The sequence below is a fragment of the Erithacus rubecula genome (assembly GCF_903797595.1).
Source record: "Erithacus rubecula genome assembly, contig: scaffold_88_arrow_ctg1, whole genome shotgun sequence".
Classification (NCBI taxonomy): Eukaryota; Metazoa; Chordata; class Aves; order Passeriformes; family Muscicapidae; genus Erithacus; species Erithacus rubecula.
In genome coordinates, this window is record NW_027635446.1 from 775,092 (window position 1) to 798,353 (window position 23,262).

Consider the following 23,262-nt stretch of genomic DNA (forward strand, 5'->3'; position numbering starts at 1 on the left):
CCCAGAGCTGAGAGTGTCGCCTGTTCCCCCAGTGCACCCCAATTCCTCCAGTCTCCCCCAGTGCCCCCCAGTTCCCCCAGTCCCCCCCATTCCCACAGTCCCTCCAGCTCCCCCCTGTCCCTCCCGGTCCCTCCCAGTCCCCTCCAGTCCCTTCCAGTCCCTCTCAGTTCTCCCAATCCTCCCCAGTCCCTTCCAGTGCCTCCAATTCCCCCCAGTTTGCCCCAGTTCTCTCCGTGCCCCCCAGTCCTGCCCAGTTCTCCCAAGCCCCGCCCAGTCACATCCCAGTGTCGCCTCTGCGCCCCCCCCCAGCGACCCCCCAGTCCCCCCCAGTCCCCCCCAGTCCCCCCAGAACCTCCGGCCGGTCCCGCCGCGTTCGCGCTCTGGGTCGGGCGGGGCCGGGGGCGGGGCCTGGGCCACCAGTAACTGACTGAGCCCGGCTCATGAGAGCCCCAGTGCAGCCATCCCAGTGACACCAGTGACACCAGTGACACCAGCACAGCACATCCCAGTGACACCAGTGACACCAGTGACACCAGTAACACGCCTCAGACTGAGCCTGGCTCATGAGAGCCCCAGTGCAGCCATCCCAGTGACACCAGTGACACCAGTGACACCAGTGACACCAGTAACGCGCCTCAGACTGAGCCTGGCTCATGAGAGCCCCAGTGCAGCCATCCCAGTGACACCAGTGACACCAGTGACACCAGCACAGCACATCCCAGTGACACCAGTGACACCAGTGACACCAGTGACACCAGTAACACGCCTCAGACTGAGCCTGGCTCATGAGAGCCCCAGTGCAGCCATCCCAGTGACACCAGTGACACCAGCACAGCACATCCCAGTGACACCAATGACACCAGTGACACTACTAACACTGGCACAGCACATCCCAGTGACACCAGTGACACCAGTGATGCGCCTCAGACTGAGCCCGGCTCATGAGAGCCCCAGTGCAGCACGTCCCAGTGACACCAGTAACACCAGTACAGCACGCCCCAGTGCTCCCAGTGACACCAGTAATGCGCCTCAGACTGACCCCGGCTCATGAGAGCCCCAGTGCAGCACATCCCAGTGACACCAGTGACACCAGTGATACCAGTGACACCAGCACAGCACATCCCAGTGCTCCCAGTGACACCAGTAACACTTGCACAACACATCCCAGTGCTCCCAGTGACACCACTAACACTGGCACAGCACATCCCAGTGCTCCCAGTAGCACAGGACCTGTCCTATACCTCATCCCAGTCCCACCAGTAACACCAGTAACACAGGACACCTCCTCCCAGTGCTCCCAAGAGCACTGCCCAGTTCATCCCAGTGCTTCCAGGAGCACCAGTAATACCACACAGTTCATCCCAGTGCTCCCAGGAGCACCAGTAACTCCTACCCTCTAGCTCCCAGTAAGCCCAGTAAAATGGCACAGAATGACCCATGGCTACCAGTACCACTAGTATGGCCCATCCCAGAGACACCAGTAACATGGGAAAGCCCATCCCAGTATAGTCGGTCCCAGTGATCCCAGTAACACCAGTATAGCCTGCCCCAATGCTCCCAGTGACACCAGTAATGTGGCACAGTGCACCCCAGTCCTCCCAGTAACACCAGCATGGCCCATTCCAGTGACACCGGTAACCCCAAAAACCCCAGTAAGCCTAACCCATGACTCCCAGTAACCCACCCTGATGTTCCCAGTGACACCAGTAACATGGCACAGCCCATCCCAGTCCTCCCAGTCTGTCCAAATGCTCCCAGTAACACCAGCGATGCGGCACAGACTGACCCAGGGCTCCCAGTAACACCAGTACAGCTCATCCCAGTGTCCCAGCACAACCCCTCCCAGTGCTCCCAGTCTGGGCGTGGCCGTGACTCTGCCCCGGCAGCAACAACAACAGCGGGGGGGGGGCTCCTGGGACCCCTCAAAAAGCGGGGGGGGAGGGGCAGAGTGGGGGGGCACCCCGTGTCCCGATGTCCCCCCCCCGTGTCCCCCCCCGTGCCCACCGCCCCCGCCAAGGAATTTTCTCCATCAACACGATGAGCTCATGGAGGGGGAGGGTCCCGGCCCCTCCCCCTCCCGACGCGTTTATTGCTTGGCTTATCGATTTATTGATACACAGATCTGAATATCGATTGACCCGCTCACTGTCACACCCCCTCCCCCACGGTGTCCCCATTCTCCGCTGCCCCTCACCCCTGTTCTCACTGTCCCTGCCCGGTGTCCCCCTCCCCATCCCCAGTGTCCCCCGCTGTCCCCCACGGGAGGCTCCTGAGCTCCTCAGGGCTCCGCAGCTCCCGCAGCCGCCCCCCCTCCAGCAGGGCCACCCTGGGAGCCTTTTGGGCCAGTGCCAGTCGCCCTGTGACCAGCAGCACCGCCGGCCCCTCCCCCGGGCCGGCACCGCCCGGACGCAGCAGCTCCTGCTCCACCTGCGGGGACACGGGGGGACACAGCGGGGACACGGGGGGAAGCACAGCCAAGGACCCGGGGAGTGGGGACATGGGGGCCAGGGGATTTGGGGGCCCAGGGCACCCCAGGGGACATGGGGGGCAGCAACCAAGGGGACACAGGGAGTGGGAACAGAGGGGACCTGGGGCATGTAGGGGACACAAGGATTGGGGACAAAAAGGACATGGGGAGTGGGGACCCAGGGGACAAGGAAGGGACCTAGGGGATACCAAAGGGACCCAGGGAATTTGATGACCTAGGAGACCCTAGGTGACATGAGGGGCAGCAACCAAGGGGACATGGGGACTGGGGACCCAGGGGACACAAGGAGTGAGGACCCAGAGGACAAGGGGACCCGGGGGACCCGGGGGATGGGGCCATGGGACACAGGGACAAGGCTGTGACCTACCTGCAGTCGGATCACGGGGTCCAGTGCCCGCGTGGGCTCATCCAGCACCAGCACCCGGGGGGTCCTGAGCAGCGCCCGGGCCAGTGCCACCCCCTGGGCCTGTCCCCCTGACAGCTGCATCCCCCGCGGACCCACCTCTGGGGACAGAGGGGACACCGTGGGGACACCACAGGGACAGCGAGGGGACACCATGGGGACATCACAGGGACGGTGGGGGGACACCGTGGGGACATCACGGGGACATATTGGGGAGCCACACCCGCTGTGCACCCGGGGACAGGGAGGGGACAGAGGGGACACCGTGGGGAATTGAGGGTGGACAGCGAGGGGACAACAGGACACTGTGGTGACAGCATGGGGACACTGAAGGGACACGGTGGAGACAGATTTGGGACACCAAGGGGAGACACTGGGACATGTTAGGAAGCTACACCCCCTGCACACCCAGCTCTGGGGTGCACAGGGAGAACAGAGACAGGACAGCAAGGGGACAGTGAGGACACAGACAGGACATGGAGGGGATGGCATGGGGACAGTCAGGGAACAGGTGGGGAGACTGTGGGGACAGTGATGTGACATCACGGGAACATCATGGGGTCACAACAGGGACACACTGGGGAGACCAAGGGGACACCTTGGACACATTGCTGGGACACTTGTAAGGCACCTTTGGCACACACTGGGGACACTACAGGGGGACCATGGGGACACTTGCTGTACCTGTATCGTAGCCACGTGGCAGCTGTTTGGCCCAGGTGTGCACCCCCACCCTCTGTGCTGCTGCCACCACCTGGGTCCCCTCCTTGTGTCCCCAGCCCAGAGTGATGTTGGCGCTGAGGGAGCGAGAGAAGAGGGACGGGCACTGCGGGACACCGGCCACCTGTGGGGACAGGGCACCATGCAGGGACTGAGCAGGGACAAGGACAGGACATGGGGTAGTGACAGGGCCGTGGTGAGGCTGGATGACAAAAGGGTGGCTGTGAAGAAATGCTGGGAACACAAGAGGGACCTGGAGGTGGCAGTGGGGACGTGTTGAGGACACAGGGTGACACGGGGGTCATGGCTGTTGGGACAATGGCTGAGCCGGGGGTAGCCATGGTAACCCACTTGTGACAGAGGAGTGGAATTGGGGATCCAAGGGCTGGCACTGAGGCACCCACTGGTGACCTCGGGGTGGCAGCAGGGGCACAGGAATGACCTGGGGACAGCAGTGGGGACCTGTTGAGGACCAGGGATGGCTGTGAGGAGCTGGGGGGGACAACAAGGTGGCCATAGAGGTTTGGTGACAGGGGTGGATGGTGACGCAGGGTGGCCCGCGGGTGTCACCTGCTGTCGCAGAGCAGGGTCCGAGCGGGGGCTCAGGGGAATCCCGTCCAGCAGCACCGCCCCGCCCGCCAGGGGGCGCAGCCCCAGCGCCGCCGCCGCCAGCGAGCTCTTCCCGCCGCCAGGGGGCGCCAGCACGGCCACCACCTCCCCGGGGCGCAGCGACAGCGACACCCCCTGGCGGAACAGAGATGGCACCGACCCCTCCGGTGACCGCGGGACCCCAGAATCACTTGTCCCCTCATATCTCCACTACCCCCTTGTCCCCGCGTGTCCCCAATATCCCCTTGTCCCCTCATATCTCCAGTATCACCTTGTCCCCCATGTCCCCTTGTCCCCACGTGTCCCCAATATCCCCTTGTCCCTTCATGTCCCCAGTATGCCCTTGTCCCCACGTCTGCAGTAGCCCCTTGTCCCCCATGGCCCCAATATCCCCTTGTCCCCCATATCCCCAGTATCCCCTTGTGCCCCTGTCCTATATCCCCCCCCATGTCCCATGTTTCCCCACATCCTCCCCATGTGTCCCCATGTCCCCAATATCCCTTTGTCCCTCTGTGTCCCATGTTCCCCCACATTCACCATACCCCATGTGTCCCCCTGCCCCTCTGTCACCATCACCTTGAGGACTGGCTCAGGCTGCCCAGGGTATGACATCCAGACATCCTTGAGGCACAGGCCTGGAGTCCATGTGGTCTCCTGGCCCCGTGGGGTGACAGGTGACAGTGACCCTGCTGGTGCCACCGTCCTGGCCTGCTCCAGCAGCTCCAGGAGTGTCTCAGAGGAGCCAACAGCCTTGGCCAGGAATGGGAGGTACAAGAGCACCATCTGGGGACATGGGGACATTGGGGACACAGGGACATGAGGAGGACACAGGGAGACATGAGGTGACATGGGGCAAGTGCACAGTGGGACATAAGTGACAGAACTTGAGGACATGCAGGGTGCACAACAGGGAGGGGCTGGGGACACAGGAGATAGGGATGGGAACGTGGCCAAGAGAGTATGGGGACATCACTGCCAGCATGTGGGGACATGGGGACGTGGTGGGGGGACATGGGACACAGGGAATGGGATTGAGGACAGGAGAGAACACACTGGGGACATGTAGGGGACACTTTCATCACCTCCACAGCCTTTGTGAAGTGTAGCTGGCACATGAGGATGGCCACCAGCTCCCCAGGGGTGACAGTCCCTGCAGTCACCAAATATCCACCCAAGATGAGCACTGCCAGCTTCAGAGCCAGGGCAGGGAACTGGAGACACAGACACAGGCTGTCAGCCCAGCTTCATGTCACTGTGTCACGCAGCCCCAGGCCACCATGCCCCCTTCCCCAGGCCACCCATTCTCATGCCCCTCTGCCCCAGGCCACCATGTTTCCACATCCCCTGGCCCCACACTGCTGCTCCCCATGTCCTGCCACCATGTCCTGTGTCCCCTGGCCCTTTGCTACTGTGTCCCTGTGTTCCCCAGCCCCCGTCACAGTATCTCCTGTCCCTGTATCCCCATGTCTTCATCCCCCTGCCACCATACCCAATGTGACTCCTGCTGCCACATCCCTGTGTCCCCTATTCCAACACCACCACATCCCTGTGTCCCCCATTCCAACACTATCACATCCCTGTGTCCCCCATTCCAACACCACCACATCCCCACATCCCCTATTCCAACACCATCACATCCCTGTCCCCTATTCCAACACCATCACATCCCTGTGTCCCCTATTTCAACACCACCACATCCCTGTCCCCTATTCCACCATCACATTCCCATGTCTCCCAGCCCGCTGCCACCACGTGCCTTGTCCCCAGCCCTGTGCCACCACATGTTCCATTCCCATGCCACTGTTCCTCATCGCCCCGTGTCCCCAGTGTCCCCATACCCCACTGGCCCAGCACCCAGCTGCATAGGCCAGGGCCTCTCTCCTCTCCAGCTGGTGCTGCTGGGCCAGGCGCTGCCGGACCCACGAGGTGACACCGGCCTCGTGCCCAAAGGCTCGGACGGTCCCCATGGCCCCCAGGGACTCCAGGGCCACCGCAGCGGTGCTGGCCTCTGCCACCCGCACCTGCCGGGCCAGGTCCTGGGGACACAGGGACAGGGGGTCACCATGGGGATGGGGGCTGGGGGGACAGGAGGAGGTGACAGTGGGCGTGGGGAAGTGACCACAGGCACAGGAAGGGGACAGGAAGGGTTTGGAGTGAACTCAAGGTGCAGGGAGGTGACAAGGGGCTCAGGGAAGTGACACTGGGGACAGAGAGGTGTCCCCAAGGGCCCCTCACACCCCATGTCCCCTCAGTACCCGCTGGATGGCTCCGACGGCGCGCGGCAGCAGCAGGAAGAGCGGCAGTGCCAGGAGCGTGAGCAGACCGAGCAGAGGGGACAGCCAGGCCACCGTGGCCAGCAGCGACACTGCCCGTGTCACCCCCCACAGCAACGGCACCACCATATCGGCCAGCGCCGCGTGCGCCGCCCTGGCGTCCCCTGTCACCCGCTCGGCCACCGCGCCCGGCGTGTCCCCCAGGAGACCCCCGGGCCCGGGCACGTCCCCGCGCAGCACCGCGGCCACCGCCCGTCGCTGCAGCCGCTCCCGCGCCCGCGTCAGCGCCACCGCTGCGCTGCAGTCACAGGCCAGCTCGGCGATGGCACTGCGGGGACAGCGGGGTCAGGCCGCGGGTCACCGCCGCCTCACCGCCACCTCGGCGTGTCCCCGCGGCTCCGGGGGCACCCACCTGCCCAGCCCCACCAGCACAAGGGGCCACACGGCCGCTGTCGCGTCCTCCTTTGTCACCCGGTCAGTGACGCGGCCCGTGAAGTACGGGGCGGCCACCTCACCTGCGGGGACACAGTGTTTAAGTGGGGGTTCCCCCTAAATTGGGGACTGAAGCCTGAAAACAGGATCCTGGCTCCCAAAACTGTGTGTTGAGCTCCAAAATTGGATCCTGACCCCCCAAATTGTGCGCTCGCTGCCTCTAAACTGGGACCCGATGCACAAATTGGTTTCTGACCTCCCTCAAATCAGATCCTGCCTCCCCCCAAATTGGGTTCTGACCCCGCAAATTGGCCTTGCAACCCCCCATCGTGTCCTGCCCCCCCACAGTTATGTCCAAACCCTCCAAATCAGATCCCGAAGCCCCTCCAAGGGGTCCTGCCCTCCCCAGGTCGGGGTCCCCTCGTACCGAGGGCAGAAGCCGACATCAGCCCCCCCACCAGCGTCCAGCGCCCGCGCTCGGGGGCCAGCAGGGCCAGGAGCCGTCGGATCTGGGGAGAAAACATCGCGGGGCAGGGGGTGCGTCCTGCTCTGGTCCCGGTGAGTCGTGCTGGGTCCTGGTGAGTTCTGCTGGCTCCCGGTTCTTCTGGCGGTTGGTTCCGGAGGGTCCCGGAGGCTCCGTGCGGGCCCCGTTCCTGCTCCCGGTGTGTCCTAGTCCGGACCCTTCATGGCCCTGGTGCCTCCCCGATCGCGCCCGGTCAGCTCCCGGAGGCGCCGCGATTTCCCGGAAAGCCGAAAACGGCGCGCGGGGGGCGGGGCGGGGCCGGCGGGAATCCCCTGGAACTGACACGCCCACAGGCCCGGAATGAGCGACGCTGATTGGTAGGCATGTATGTGACGTCATCGACTGCCAGGTAGACGGAGCCGGAGCGGGTTGCGAGCCGGAGGGGGCGATGCAGGCGGGGGGCGGGATCTGGGCGGGGAAATGGGCGTGGTGTGGGCGTGGTGTGAGCGTGGAGAGGGCGGGAGGGGCGGGGCAGAGCGGGACAGGCGGGGACTCGAAAGCGAAATCTTAACGGATCTTTCTGGGAGCTACTGGAGAGCTAAACTGGGAGCAGTGGTGGGCACTGGTGAGTGCCCCGTGTGGACTGGGGAGCTGAGAGGGCTGGACTGGGAAGTGCCTTCTGTGGACTGGGGAGCGCTCCAAGCTGAACTGGGAGCACTGGTGTGGACTGCTGAGCTCAGGTCACAAGACTGGTAGCACCCTCGTCTAGACTGGGAGCACTGGTGTGGACAGGGGAGCACCCCAGTGCTCATTGGTTTTAACTGGTAAGTTCTCAGCCTGTTGATCCTTCCCACACAGGGAGCACTGGTCTGTACTGGTCCCGCCATGGCGCTGCCACCCGCTGCTCTCCTGCCCGGCCTCCTGCTGGTGGCCGATGCCCTGGCACTGGTGTTACTGGTGCCGCTGGTACCGCCGCTGGCTCCGCTGGGCGTGGCGGGCTTATGGCTCGAAGCCGCCCTTCGCCTGCCCGTCCTGGTCGTGGCCACCTGGCTACTCGCCCCTCGCCGTCCCCCCGGGGCCACCGCGGCCGCCCTGACTGTCGCCGCCACCCCCGCAGCCTTCGGGACCCTGCGCTCCCTCCTGGGCCCGCCCGGGGCCGGCCCGGGGCTCTTGGCGGCCGCCCCGCCCGCCTGGCTCGGGGTCGCCCACGCAGCTGCCGCACTCGCCCAGTTGGCCTGGGCCGCTCCCCCGGTCCCTGGCGGTGTCCCTGAGACCCCCGGCGATGTCCCCAAGGCTCCTGGCACCGTCTGGCACGCTCTGGCACTGACCTGGGAGGAGCGGAACGTCCTCGGAGCTGCCGTCCTCTGCCTCGTGCTGGCGGCCATTGGTGGGTGACATCCAAATTTGGGTTCTGCAGCCCCAAATTGGAACGCTGGCCCCTAAAAATTGAGTGTTGAGTGCCTAAATAGGTGATGACCAGCCTAAAATTGGGTGGTGACCTCCATAAACTGGGAGGTGACACCTTCAGCTGGGTGCTGACCCTGCCAAAATTGAGTCCCGACTCTCTAAATTGGGTTCTGACCCTGCAAACTGAAGTGTTGACCCCCAAAATTGGGTGCTGACCCTCAAACTCAGCGTCTGATGCCCAGAAATGAATGTTGACCTCCAAGGCCTTGGGTCCTGATCTCCCATGTTTAGGTTCTGACCCCTAGAATTGGTACTGACCCCCTAAATTTGGCACTAAACCCCCAATATTGGCTCCTGACCCCTCTAATCTGCCCCTTTATATCCCGCCCAAATCGTGTTGTGCCTTCCCAACCTTAGATCCCCACTGCCCAGATTGGGTGCTGCCCCTCACAAGGCAGGGTCCCCGTGTCAGTGGTCACACCCATGGTGACACAGGCTTGGTGACCCCCAGGGGAGACACTGGGACCCTACGTCACCGGGAAGGTGCTGGATGCCATCGGCACTGGGGACGGACTCACCGCCGGAGCTGCTGGCATGGTGGCAGCTGCTGGAGCCACCAGGTGGGTTGCAGCATTCCCTGGGCATGTCCTCATGTCCCCAACATCCCTGATGTCACCATGTCCCCGTGTCCCCCCAGTGTGCTGTTTTCTGGGTGCCGTGGGTGCTTCTTCCTGCTGCTGAAAGCACGTCTCCGTCAGAGGCTGAGCCTCCGGCTCTTTTCCCACCTGGTGCACCAAGACTTGGATTTCTTCCAGGGAAGGCCAGCAGGTAACAGGGCACGGTCCAGCTGCAGCCCACCTGACCCATCCCACCTGTCCATGCCATCCCAACTATCCTGTCACCAGAGTCCCCATCCTAGCATCCAATCCCAGCCTCCAGTCCCTATCCCATCCCATCCCATCCCATCCCATCCCATCCCATCCCATCCCATCCCATCCCATCCCATCCCATCCCATCCCATCCCATCCCATCCCATCCCATCCCATCCCATCCCATCCCATCCCATCCCATCTTACTGGCTTCATTCTACCCCAAAGTTTCATCCTGTCCCAATCCCACTTCCCCATTCTATCCATTATTTCCCATCCCCATTATTCTCCATCCCATTGCATGTCCCCAGCTTCATCCCATCATCCCCATCTCACCATCTCCATTCCCACCATCTCATCTTCACTGTCCCATCCCATTCCACCATCCCACTGGTCCCCATCACATCATTCCCATCCTGTCCCCACCCACCACAATCCCAATCTCTTTTCCCACCCTGCAGCTGAGCTCCTGGCTCGATTTTCCACCGAGGTGCCTCAGGTGTGCTCAGCAGCACCCACTGGAGCCAACCATCTGCTGCGAAGCCTGGGGATGGCCCTGGTGGTTGGGGTGTTCATGGTGGGGCTGGCACCAGGCCTGGCACTGCTGGCACTGCTGGAGGTGCCACTTGAAATCACCACCCACCGTATCCAGAGCGCCCGGAAACGGGTCAGGAATAGGGGAGGGAAAGAGGGGGAGGGGGACACCCAGGTGGGAATGACAGAGTTGGGATGGGGGCCAGGGGAATGGATGGTGGGGATGGAATGTGGTTGATGGATAGTGGGAAGGAAGATGATGGAGATGGGAATGGTGGGATGAGAGGGGATAGAGATCAAGGGAATGGGATGGTGGGAGTGCTGGTATGGGGAAGGAATGGAATGGTGGAGATGAGAATAATGGGATGGGATGGGATGGGATGGGATGGGATGGGATGGGATGGGATGGGATGGGATGGGATGGGATGGGATGGGATGGGATGGGATGGGATAAAGTGGGATGGTGGGGAAGGGACAGGTTGGACAGGTGGGGTGGGATGGGATGGAATGGTATGGGATAAAATAGGGAGATGGGTTGGGATGGTGTGACTGGATTTGGCCCGGGGGGATGGGAGTGGGGATGAAGACCAGAGGAATGGGATGCTGGGAATGAGAATGGTAGGAATAGGGATGAGACAGTGGGGATGGGGATGGTGGGATTAGGACTGATAGAATGGGTGGGAGAAGGGTGTGGGACGGTGGGAATGCAAAAGTGGGGATGCAGTGGGTGTGGTGGGATGGGAATGCTGAGGACAGGGCGTGGATGATGGACCAGGAAGGTGACCTGGGACAGCTGGAGAGCCTCCAATGCTGCCACAGGCACTTCAGCAATCCATGCTGGAAGCATCTGCCCAGACGGCCTCGGGTGTGCAGGAATCCGTCGCCGCCATCGAGACCATCCGGATCTTTTCGGCAGAGGAGGAGGAGGAGGAGCAACACAGCCACAACCTGGCCAAGGAGCTGAGGCTGAAGGAGCAGATAGAGCTGGAGCTGGCATTCTTCACTCTCATCAACAGGGTCAGGGGGAACTGGAAATGGGAATGCCAGGGAATGGAGACACTGGGATCAGGAATGGGAAACCAGCAGCTGAGATGAGGGCACTGAGAGCAGAATGAGAACACCAGGAATGGGGACATCAGAACAGGGACATTGGGATCAGGGATGGGAAACCAGCAGCTGAGATGAGGGCACTGAGAGCAGAATGGGAACACCAGGAATGGGGACACCAGAACAGAGACATTGGGATCAGGGATGGGAAACTAGCAGCTGAGATGAGGGCACTGAGAGCAGAATGGGAACACCAGGAATGGGAACACCAGAACAGGGACATTGGGATCAGGAATGGGCATGCCAGGAATGGGAACGGTGACATTAGAAGCAGAGTAGGAACACTGGGACAAAGGATGGGAACATCAGGGGTGAGATGGGGACCCCAGGACTGGAATGAGGATACCAGGAGGAGAATGGGGACACCAGGAGCAGAATGGGGACACCAGTATCCCTGTTGCCACCCACAGATGCTCCACCTGACCATCCGGGTCCTGGTGCTGTTCCGGAGCCACCAGCAGCTCCGTGATGGACACATCACTCCTGGGGTCCTTGTCACCTTCCTGCTGTACCAGGACACAGTTGGCCATCATGTCCAGGTGATCCCATGGAATCCACATGTCTGTCTGTCCATCCATCCATGTTCCTGCCCATCCCTGTGCCATCCTCTTCCTTCTCCCCAGGTGCTGCTCTATGGTTTCAATGAATTCGTGACTATGGAATCCACATGTCTGTCTGTCCATCCATGCTCCTGCCCATCCCCATGCCATCCCCTTCCTTCTCCCCAGGTGCTGCTCTACGGCTTCAACGAATTCCTGACCAATGCAGCTGCTGGACAGAAGATCTGGGAATACCTGGATCAGAAACCCACCAGGGACATCGGGGGGACACGGAAGCCCCCTGAGCTTCAGGGCCACGTCACTTTTCAGAAAGTCTCCTTCACATATCCTGGGAACCCAGAGCACCCTGTGCTGAAGGTGGGTCTGGGGGAACCTGGGGTTTTTCCCAGGGGTGGGAATTCTGGCATCACCTGTCCCCATCCCACAGGATGTGACCTTTGAGGTGCGTCCCAGGGAGGTGACGGCGCTGGCGGGGCCCAATGGCAGCGGGAAGAGCACGGCTGTGGCACTGCTGGGGAGGGTGAGGGATCCTGGCAGGGGGAAGGTGCTGCTGGATGGGATCCCACTGCCAGAGTATGAACACCAGTACCTGCACCGCAAGGTGGGACACTGGGGATGGGGTGGGGACAGTGGGGACACTGAAACAGAGCTGGGAGCAGGGAGGAATGGGTGGGGACATCAGGAGCAGGGATGGGGACACTGGGAAGAGGAATGGGCACAGCAGGAATGGGATGGGGACAACAGGAAATGGGATGGGAGCACTGGGAAATGGAATGGTGATGACAGGAATGGGGACACTGGGAAGAGGGATGGGGACATTGGGAGGAGGGATGGAGACTATGGGGACATCAAGGAGAGATGAGATCATGGAACAAAGATGGGAACACCAAGAGCCTGGACAGCATCACAGGTTTTGGGGCTGGGGCAGGTGGTGCTAGTGGAGCAGGATCCCATCCTGTTTTCTGGAACAATCCGTGAGAACATCGTGCTGGGGCTGGAGCACTGCACAGAGTCAGAGCTGCAGGAGGCTGCCACTGCTGCTGGAGCCATGGACTTCATCCAGGGGCTGGAGCAAGGCTGGGACACTGGTGAGAGCTGGGGGAACAGCAGGGGAATCCTGGGGCTTCATCCTGGGGTGTGAGAGCTGGGAGGATGGGGCAGCCCCTGATCCCAAAGATCCTCTGGCAGAGATGGGGGAGTATGGTGGGTGCAGGGGGGTCCTTGAGCTCAGATCCCACTGATCCATGGGTTCCCCCAGAGGTGGGGGAGCGTGGGGGGTCCTTGAGCTCAGATCCCCCTGATCCATGGGTTCCCCCAGAGGTGGGCGAGCGTGGGGGGCGGCTGGCAGCGGGGCAGCGGCGCCGCCTGGCCCTGGCCCGGGCTCTGCTCCGGCGGCCGACCCTGCTCATCCTCGATGAGGCTCTGGATGATGGAGATGAGGGGGCGGTGAGTGGGGTGGGGTGGAGGGGGGTGGGATAGGGGTGCAATTGGTGGAAATGGGGTGGGATGGTATGAGAGTGGAAGGGTGGGATGGGGGCTGGAGGGATGGGGGATAATGGGGTGGAGTGGGAATGATAGGGTGAAGATGGGGGGTTGGATGGGTGGTGCGGCTCAATAAGGTGTAGAAATAGGACAGGATGGGATGAGATGGATGGGATGGGATGGGATGGGATGGGATGGGATGGGATGGGATGGGATGGGATGGGATGGGATGGGATGGGATGGGATGGGATGAGTTGGGTTGTGTTGGGATGGGATGGGATGAGTTGATGGTTTGGATTGGGCTGGGTTCAGATGGGATGGGATGGATGGGATGAGATGCGTTGGGTTGGGCTGGTTTGAGATGGTTTGGGTTGGGTTGGGTTGGGATGGGATGGGATCCATGGGATGGGATGGGATCCATGGGATGAGTTGGGATGGGATGTGAGTGCTGGAAAGAAGACAGAGAGATGGAATGTGTTGGGAAGGGTTGGGCTGGTGGGATGGAACAGCGAGATGGGATAGTGTGAACAGGATGAGACAGTGGGCATGGGGATGGGATGGAGAACAGGGAGGTGGGATGGTAAGAAAAGGATGACGGGGTTAGGGTGGGACTGAGGAACGGCACAGTGGGGCGGGATCAGGTGGGACTGTGCAGGGCTGAGTTGGACGGGATGGGATGAGGCTTCTCTGGCCGCAGGCACAGCGCTGGGTGCGCGCCGGGCTGGCACAGACCGTGCTGGTCGTGTCGCACCGCGGGCGCGTTCTGGACGCCGCTGACCGCCTGGTGGTGCTGGAGCGCGGCGCCGTGGCCGAGAGCGGGACACCGGCCGAGCTGCGGCAGCGCCGCGGCGCCTACGCCCGCCTGCTCCTCGGGGCGGGCAGCGCTGGCACCCCCGGGATGGGCAGCGAGAAGGCGGCTGCACCCGGCAGGGAGTAAAGGGGAATAATCAGCCCCAGTGCCCCCATTCCTGGTGTCACCAGCCAGCTCCTGGTGTCCCCAGTTAGTGTCCTGTGAATCCCTTATCCTCATGCTCTCTGCATCCCAGCTCCCTGTGTCCCCCAGCTCTGCCCATTCCCTGGCTGTGTCCCCTGGATCCTTCCCTGTGTCCCCCATGAGTCCCCCATGCACAGATCACCTGTATCCAAGCCCCACCCTGTGATCCCTGCTCCCCATGTCTCCTCCTGGATGTGGGTGCAGAGTGGGAAATAAATCCCAGGGGGTGGATCCAGGTGTGGGTGTCATTGCTGTGCTCACTCCAAGCTCCTGGTGTCCCCAGTCCTTTCCCAGTGTCCCCTCCCTATCCCCATTCCCGTTCCCTATGTCCCCTTTTCTATTCATGGTTCCCAGAGAGGAACTGCTAAGCACAGGAGGAGGAAACTGGGATTTATTGCCCAAACCAGGGTATTATCACACCAGAATTAAAATTATTAATTTTGTATTTAATTGTTTGGAATGACTGTAATTATTGTGTTTAAAACATGGGAAAGCAGGAAGTTAATCTGTTGGGAAGGGAGTGATGGGTGGGAGCAGCAATTTGTGGCTTTGTGCAGGGAGAGGGAAGGGGTTAGACCTGGCACCAGGGATCATTCAGGATGAGAGTAAGAGTTGGTGTCACCCTGTCTCTGTCCCCATCCCATGGACTGGATCTGACTCTATAGAGAGCAAGAACTATTCTGGAATCCCACCAGATCCTGCTGTATCCATTGTGCCCCAATCCTGCTCCTTCAATCCCCCCAATCCTGTTCTGGAATCCCACTCCAATGCCACTCCATCCATCCTGCTCTGGAATCCAGCCCAGATACACTTTAGAATTCTGATCCCAATCTGGAATCATGCCCTGATGTGGAATCCTGCCCTGTATTCCTTCTGGAATCCCACACAGATCCTGCTCTGTACCTGAGATCAAGCAATTGGTTTCTCTGCCTCTTCTCAGGGTCTGCTGAGGAAGACATGGAAAATGTGAACCCCTTCCCTCCAAATTATTATTATAATTTTGAAATTAAGGGATTCTCAGGAAAAAAAAAAAAAAAAAAAAAAAAAAGAGAATAGGAATAACAATTCTTTACTAGTGTGTATAATAAAGCAAACAGTTTGTTTGTAAAGGCAAGTATCTTTTTTTCCATGCATAAATCAGTGGAATCCTTCCCATTATTTCTTTACCTCTCAGTGCAACCAGAAGACCCACAGCTTGCTTGTAAACACAAATCCATCATTCCTCCCAACTTTTTGCAAATATTAAAATGGATGCTGTGTGTATAATGTCAAAGTAACTTTGCTATAAAAATATAATTTCTATTTCTAAGCATACACAGAGTAGTGAATCTGTTTGTGGGAATTGAACTGCCTGCTTGGTTGGGATAACATCCAATGGATGGATGATGAAATCCCTGCTACAGTCAGCACCAAGTAAGGACCAAAGGACTCTTAATCCTAGTCCTACCCCAATCCCACCCAAACCCTGCCTTGATCCTGCCCCAATTCCACCCTTGTCCATTTTAAATCACATCCCATGCAACCCCAGCCCCATCACCATTCTAATCTCACCCTAATCTTGTCCCCTCTACTCCAGCTCTCATCTAATCCCACCCCTAAAATCAGCCCACCCACACCACAATCTCACCCTAATCCCACCCCTAAAATCAGCCCACCCACACCACAATCTCACCCTAATCCCACCCCTAAAATCAGCCCATCCACACCAAAATCTCACCCTAATCCCACCCCTAAAATCAGCCCACCCACACAACAATCTCACCCTAATCACATCCCCAAATCTTTTCTACCCCCAACCCTAATTCCACTCCAATTTGATCCTAATCCCAGCCCATTTCCTTTCTCCTCCACCCTAATCCCACCCTAAAAACAGCTGAACTCCCACCCTAATCTCTACCCTAATTCCACTTCAATCCTACCTCTAATCCTGCTGCATCCCCACTATTAATTCCACCCCATGCCCACCTAATCCCTCCATTCTCACCTTCCAGCTCCACCTCTCTGCACTCTGCAGGACCTGCAGCCTGGAAAGGTTGACCTGGAAAAGAGACCAGACAGAGCAAAAGGAATAAAATAGGTATTTGATTATTGTATTTATATTTCAATCCATTTTCAAGGCTGCACCTTGGGCAGTGCAAGAGCCTGGCCAAGGTTACATCCAAATCAAATCCAAGATGGATCCTGGTCAGGAGTTTTCACATTTTTGTAAGTTTTGGTTCATCCAAATCTTGGGGTCAGTTATCCAAGCACAGCCCCCTTTCCCTCACTGTTGTTTCTGCTTTTTGGACACTGGTTGTCCTTGATTCTCCAGCTGGGAAGAAATTGTTTTTTCTGAATCCCCTGTGAAGAGAATTTATTAACACCTAACATGAAATTTCAGAGTTAGACACAGAAGAGATTCTGAAAAATATATATCTGATTTCCTCAGCTCCCCAGGTCTCAGGCAGTTAATTTGAGCAGTTTCATGAGTGCTGTCAAAGTGAAAAGATTGAAATTAAATAACAAAGAAAGCATTTTTCTAGTTTTTCTGCCTGCAGCACATACAGTATCCAGAGTTTCTGACTGAAGTGTTCCTTAATTAAATATGAGCATAGAGGGAAGACCAGAACTGTGGGGATCCACCTGCTGAGTTTTTTCTTCTTTTTTGCCTATTTAGCATTAAGAAACTGCTTAACTATATAGTAGCCATTACATTATATTTTCTATCAGGTTATATAGGTATAAAAAAGCTGTGATTAAGGTTATATAGGTATCAGATTATATAGATGTTACAAGTACGCATTATATTATTGGCATTTTGCAAATGTTAAAATAAACCTGGCCATTATAGCCTTTTGCTTTATTCTTTGTCTCTTACTGCCTCTTATTGAACTCCTTAAAATCTCCCAGGAAAGCGAACCTCGTTTTTCACATGGGGAAGCGATTTACAACACGGGAGGTCACAGGAGGACGGGGCTCCCCGCACTTATTCCCTGTACAGATGGGACACCCCCCTTTCCCCTCAGACCTCTCCGGCTTCTCCAGCGACGGCCAAGGTCCCTTTGTGACCTTTGGCTGGCGACCGCGGCGACATTCCGGCCCCTCGGGCAGCCTCGAGAGCTCTACGGGCGACAAGGAAGCCCCGAGACCTCGCCAACACCCCGCGGCCTGCGCTCCCTCCGGCGGCGCCATATCTGAGGGGCCGCGGCTCCCGCCCGACTGCGCCTGCGCGGCAGCAGCTCCCGCCAGGCGGCGCCTCCACCTGGCGCTGAGGGGCGGCAGCTCCCGCCCGACTGCCCGCCCTGAGTGCCCTGAGTGCCATAACCGCCATAACCGCCCTCAGTGCCATAACCGCCCTCAGTGCCATAACCGCCCTCAGCGCCATAACCGCCCTCAGTGCCATAACCGCCCTCGGTGCCCTCAGTGCCATAACCGCCCTGAGTGCCATAACCGCGCTCGGTGCCCTCAGCGCCCTCGGTGCCATAACCGCCCTCAGTGCCATAACCGCCCTCAGTGCTCGCCCTCAGTGCCATAACCGCCCTCAGCGCCATAACCGCCCTCGGTGCCCTCAGCGCCCTCGGTGCCATAACCGCCCTCAGCGCCATAACCGCCCTTGGTGCCATAACCGCCCTGAGCGCCCTCAGTGCCATAACCACCTTCAGTGACCTCAGTGCCATAATCGCCCTCAGCTCCCTCAGCTCCCTCCCGCCCTCAGCGCCCGCCCAGAGCTGCGGCGCTGGGAGCCGCCTGCCCATCCTTTTGTTGCCGCCATGGAGAAGGCAAGCCGGTTTAAATTGTTCATTCCGCCGCGCCTGAGCGCTGGGCAATGGCCTGTGGGCAGATCCCAGGTGAGGCGCTGGGGACGCTTCCCCACCCCCCCTCAGATACTTCACTAGCGTTGATATCTTGCTCTCATCAGATCAAGTGTGCTGTGAAAATTCTGTCCCCGCACTGAGTTATGGGAATTCAACAAGTTATTTTTTTTCATGTCGAAGCTCCTTGTGAAATAAGTTGAGACTCACACGGGATATTCTGACAGCAGATGAGTTACTCTGTTTAGAGGACAAACTTCAGTGACTTAAAAACCTTGTAAAAGGGTATTTTCATGCTGAAACATAATCAGATATGGTTTTGAACTGCCCTTGGAAGTAAAGCAAAAAAGAAATGTCAACTACTGGTCTTCAAAAAAGTAATTGAACTTCTTGGGTTTTTTACCATGCACCAGTGCACAGACAGGCAGGAGCTGCAGAGTTCCCTGCATTGAAAGCTTCCCCTTTGGCCACAGTCAAAAATAATAAAGCAAACTGCGAAAAACCAACAATTCCATAAACCACGGTGAAGTAAAAGCAAGCAAGTTCCAAAGCCACCACCAAAACCTTGGGCTTTGAAATTGTAGGCAGCTGATTTATTAATGAAAAAATTTATTTTCACATAATCTGTAGGGTTTGTTTTTTTCTTTTTTTTCCCGGGATTTTATCCTTCTTTACAAATCTACCCATAAGAAACTGATTTTTAAATTTGTGCAGGGTTTTAACAAGTGCTCAGATGATGATTTTAAATTGCCATTCGATGTGTCCAACTGTGGCGAAATCACTGATTTAGGTAAGACTAAAATATCAGCTGTGCACATTCTTTACATTTTTTTTACATTGTCGAGTTTTAATTTTTTTGGAGTAGTCTTACAGTTTTATAACGATGTTAAATAGTTTCACTGTTACTTTTTTTTTAGAAATACATTGATCAAAAATCTCTTGATATTTCAGATATATTTTCACAGCAAGTGAAGCCTTGCTCTGAAGTACATGAAGAGGTCAGCTAAGTATCAACTATGCATATCTTATTTCTTGGGGTCTTTGAATTTGTTAATTCAAATTGTCAAATAGTGCCTAAAGCATTATTCAGTAGATATTTCAGGCTAAAGGAAGTAGTCAAAAGGGAATCATGTTTTCTGTCTCCTGCTTAAAGCCGAATCACTTAGAAGATATATTTGTGATTTAGTGATTATGCCTGGAGACAAATCTTTAATAATTAAAATATTGTAATGTTGTTTGTTGTTATTGCTGTTTTTTCTTTCTTTGAAGTGCCTGTGAAGCCTGAGTTTTAATTAGAGTAAGATTTAAACACTTAAGTGTCCCTGTGGAACTGGCTCTGAATATTCTATTGAGGGGCAGCAGTGTTGAAGTCAGAATATTGTTTGGAAAACTGAAGTAGAAGATCCCATTTACCCTGCCTGGCTCTGTGTTATCTGTAAAACAGTGAATTTAGTGGTTTCCTCAGGCACTGGATATTTCTGCTTTAGCACAACTCATTTTTTTGTAAAAGCTTCTGTACTTTGCAGCTACAAAACACTGTTTACAACCACAAAATAAAACATATTTCCTGTGTTCCCCCTGCTGATTTTCATATCCCTGATGAGCAGACTTCTTTTAATCCTAGCAGCTGTTAAAGTACCATCAGGACTGCATCAAGGTGCTGCAGTTTTAATTTCTTTAAAACCATCTTTTGGCTGATACCTGAAGGCAGGTTGGAGAATTTCATTGTGTGTGGTCTGTATCCACAGAGTGGATGCACAAAGATTTAAACTTTGGCTCCTGATCATGTATAAGCTCATATCACCATCTGTGGAAAATATTACTCCTGTGATGTTTCTAAGGGATAAATATATTAATTACAACAGTATTAATTAGATAGCATTTGAGATTAAATTGTGGAACCCATTTTAATAGAATACAGAAACAAGGATTGACTCGTTCTCAAAACTCTACAAAGAGGCTGAGAAGATCAAGGAGTGGAAAGTGACTGTGGAATCAGAACTAAAGCAGAAAGAAAGAGAACACCAAGAAGATAAAAAGATTATTGAAGCACAGAATAAAACCATTCAAGATCTGCAGGCCAGTGTTTTATATATACATTGAATAGATGAAGTGGAGTGCTTCCTGATTTAGTATGATAATATTATTAATACAATTAAATATTAAAGAATGTTGCAGTTTGGTTTGTGCCTTGAGAAAATGATTATTTTGAGAAGGTGTGTGCACCTGTCCTGTCTGAGTGTGTGCATGAAGCATTTACCTGGGTCTCAGTTGCTGGTTAATTATTGTTCATTAATTACTCTGCCTTTCATGCAAAAGATGATGAAATGAAATGAAAAAAGATGGAAAAAAAGATTACATGCTGAGTAGCATGTAATGCCAGTTAAATGGACTTCTGTCTACTGATAGCCAAAATTACTTTTTCATGTTGATTTGAGAAGTCAAAGTGTATTTCTAATGTATATTTCAATAACAGTGTCTTTTTGCATTTGTTCCCTATGACATTAGTTAAAAAATGATAAACTCTATTTGCAACTGGAAGATGCATTATGTGAATGTGAAGATCTCTTGAAAGAGTAAGTAATGAAACCACAGAGATGGTTTTGTGCAGTTTTCATGTTTCATATTGTGAAGGTCATTGTTCTCCTTTAGGTACTTAGTATCAAATATTTCTGTATTATATAAATATATTTAAGTATATATTTATATTTAGTATAAAATACTGTGCACTCCTGTGGAAACATGATATTTTTCCCTCCTTTAGAACCACTGCTTCCAGGCATCTGTGTAATCTGCTCAAGGAAACCTGCACTCACTTCACAGAGAAAACCAGCAAATGTAAATTTTTTTTTTTTTTTTTGATTTATGAGAGCAAATGTTCTTCTAGATTGCTCTAAATTCACAAACAGAAAGAAGTTCTCATGCTGTGTTCTCCTGTTGAGATTGGCTGCATGTGACTCTTAAAATGAGAAGTGAATTTTAAGTGGCTCACAAAACTAGAACAAGTCAATAAAGTTTAAATTCTTGAGGTTTTCAAAACATGTTTTTGATTGGGAATTTTACTTTATATGCAATGTAGAATTGTTATTATAATCATTAAAATTTTACTAACTTGATCCTGGATATTTAAGAAGTGTCTTATTTCTTTTTAGCCTCATTTCTAGAAACACTTGTATATAGATGTACTGTTCATTTTTAATAGCTGTATTTTCATACTGTTCTCTTCCATAATTGTTTTCTTAAGGAAAAATAGTATCAATTACAAAAGTGAAAGGAAAGAAGGAAAATAAGGGCATGGAGTGTTGTTTTTTATAATGACAGTTTATAATTTTATAATGACAGTTCTGTGGTCACAGGTATCTGTTGATAGGAAGAAATGCAGTGCTAAACCCTACATTACACTTTATCAAATGCTAACAGTTTTGACAATTATTGTTCAACAACATTAATGCTATAAAAATTAATATGATTACATAAATTTATCCTCAAAATGACACTTTTTACAGAAAAAATTATATTGGGAAGGAAATTTCAAAGCTGAGATTGCTTTATATTTCAATGAAATGCACATTTTCCCTAGATTTTTGGCACCATATTTCATAATGACTTATTTAATAAGAAATGAGCTGATAACTCCTTTTTTAATTCATTATGCTAATTAAGCATAATGACTTGGACAGCTGGCATTCTTTAAAAAAAAAATCAAAAAATTCTTGCTTTGATAGATGAACAGGAAAGAGAAGAAACAAGAGAATTGTATGAGGAACTTCATGGCAACATAGAAGTGAGTGACATAATCTTGCTAAAAGGAATGTGAGTTGAGTGGACATACTGAGCTGAGGGACATGTTTATGCTGAGACAATTTTATATCCATGTCATGTGTGATGCAGGAAATCAGGTTTTCAGTCCCTTTTCAAGAATTATTTTTGTTTTATATGCAGCAGTGTGGGGATGTAGATCCATGTGATATGTGCTTGGTGCTGGGTGAACTCCTGTCTTCTTTTTGGACTCTGTTTCACTTACCTGGTGATTTCTCACAATGGCTGAGGTTGGCAGCAGCCCCTGGGGAACTTCCAGTGTCCAATACTGAGCTTCAAATATCAAATTTTGTTTTTAGAGAATGACACTGGCATTTGAAGGCCTTCGTGTGCAGGCAGAGGAGGACAGATTGGAAATGAGTTTCAAATGTGAGAATTCTGTTTGTTGTTGTGTTTTTATGCTGCTCATAAGGCTCAACACTTTTGCACTTCACAGCTTCTATTAGCACACAGCACAGGCAGTGTCAGACAAATGGGAACTGCTGGGAGGGTGAGCAGCTCACACTGGGACACTGGGACCCTCTTCTGTTCATGCTGGCTGCATTCACTGCCTGCCCCCTTCTATTCTTATTCCTCTGGGCCAAATTTGCAACTTTATTTTTCAAATAGTCACTCAAAGTCCAAGTTTTGTCTGTGAAGTACAGTCTAGAGATCACTATTTATTTCATGTATTTAATTAATTACATGATAATGCATAATGCTACATAAACTTCAGCTAAATGCCTCTCTCTGTATGTTCCTGTTTCATTTTCACATGCTCTTTTCTGTCAGTTTCTTACAACAAACAGGGAGTAATGGACTAATTCTGTGGAAAGCTGGCAAAACAATTATATTTAATTATAAAATCAAACATTGCCTCAACAATTACTCTTGGGAAACAAAATGCATAGCTGTACAATTGCAAGCAATCTTAAACTGGAAGTTGTATTGAACTTGGAGTATATTTCAGCTAGAATGTTAACTTTGGATATCACTGTATCTCAAAAGTAAAAGAAGAAGCAGAAAAAGTGGACAAGCTTGAAAAAGAATACAAACTGGAAGTCAGTCAGAAGGAAAAGCAGGTTTGCTCAGTTTTAGCATCTAATATGTGATACAACTTTATTTGTGACTAAAGGGGCAATGCAAGAGCCAAGAAGTGTTTCTGGGTATTAGTAGAAAAGTAGAAAATTCTGGGTATTAGGAGAAAATAAGTCAGATTCTGCTAAGTTTGGTGATGTTTCAGACCTTTAGTCTACTGGAATTGATAGTTTGATTTTGAACTGGAGAACCTTTTTAATTAGAGTAATGTGACTTGATCAATATTTGGCTGAG

General features: G+C 54.1%; 4 protein-coding genes and 2 long non-coding RNA genes across 7 annotated transcripts in view; 3 read left to right on the forward strand and 3 right to left on the reverse strand.

The window, feature by feature from the left end:
* The window catches only part of LOC306816764 (antigen peptide transporter 2-like), a gene marked incomplete at its 3' end in the record, with an annotated part of 43,219 nt that extends 42,089 nt beyond the window's left edge, over positions 1-1,130 (reverse strand). Inside the window, exon 1 of the mRNA XM_079333196.1 lies at positions 1,120-1,130. The remainder of the gene's footprint in view (positions 1-1,119) is intronic.
* A 1,072-nt stretch (positions 1,131-2,202) lies between these two features.
* Positions 2,203-2,978, reverse strand: LOC306816800 (glutamine transport ATP-binding protein GlnQ-like; the record flags this gene model as incomplete). Its single annotated transcript, XM_079333260.1, has 2 exons — positions 2,856-2,978; positions 2,203-2,427 (listed from the first exon to the last, which is right to left on the reverse strand). The coding sequence occupies exons 1-2, from the start codon at positions 2,973-2,975 to the stop codon at positions 2,203-2,205; spliced, it is 345 nt and encodes a 114-aa protein (XP_079189386.1). The 5' UTR covers positions 2,976-2,978.
* Positions 2,979-3,420: 442 nt separating this feature from the next.
* LOC306816762 (antigen peptide transporter 1-like) lies at positions 3,421-7,499 on the reverse strand. Its single transcript, XM_079333191.1, has 8 exons — positions 7,353-7,499; positions 6,906-7,008; positions 6,476-6,821; positions 6,059-6,256; positions 5,303-5,431; positions 4,797-5,003; positions 4,182-4,355; positions 3,421-3,735 (listed from the first exon to the last, which is right to left on the reverse strand). The coding sequence occupies exons 1-8, from the start codon at positions 7,447-7,449 to the stop codon at positions 3,544-3,546; spliced, it is 1,446 nt and encodes a 481-aa protein (XP_079189317.1). The 5' UTR covers positions 7,450-7,499; the 3' UTR covers positions 3,421-3,543.
* A 431-nt stretch (positions 7,500-7,930) lies between these two features.
* Positions 7,931-14,284, forward strand: LOC306816773 (antigen peptide transporter 2-like; the record flags this gene model as incomplete). Its single annotated transcript, XM_079333205.1, has 12 exons — positions 7,931-8,003; positions 8,247-8,775; positions 9,307-9,415; positions 9,493-9,623; positions 10,126-10,331; positions 11,018-11,215; positions 11,716-11,844; positions 12,034-12,222; positions 12,293-12,466; positions 12,794-12,953; positions 13,184-13,311; positions 14,045-14,284. Exons 2-12 carry the CDS (start codon positions 8,274-8,276, stop codon positions 14,282-14,284), a joined length of 2,166 nt encoding a protein of 721 aa, XP_079189331.1. The 5' UTR covers positions 7,931-8,003; positions 8,247-8,273.
* A 3,767-nt stretch (positions 14,285-18,051) lies between these two features.
* On the forward strand, positions 18,052-20,449 carry LOC306816760. 2 transcript variants are annotated; one of them, XR_013777778.1, is made up of 4 exons: positions 18,052-18,168; positions 18,847-18,922; positions 19,084-19,130; positions 20,047-20,449. It is a non-coding gene; the product is annotated as an uncharacterized lncRNA (long non-coding RNA). The 2 variants fall into 2 exon arrangements; XR_013777779.1 differs by lacking the exon at positions 18,847-18,922 and having other exon boundaries at positions 18,103-18,168.
* A 57-nt stretch (positions 20,450-20,506) lies between these two features.
* On the forward strand, positions 20,507-23,013 carry LOC306816759. The gene is made up of 5 exons (XR_013777777.1): positions 20,507-20,708; positions 20,897-20,970; positions 21,858-21,916; positions 22,251-22,320; positions 22,939-23,013. It is a non-coding gene; the product is annotated as an uncharacterized lncRNA (long non-coding RNA).
* Positions 23,014-23,262: the final 249 nt, after the last annotated feature.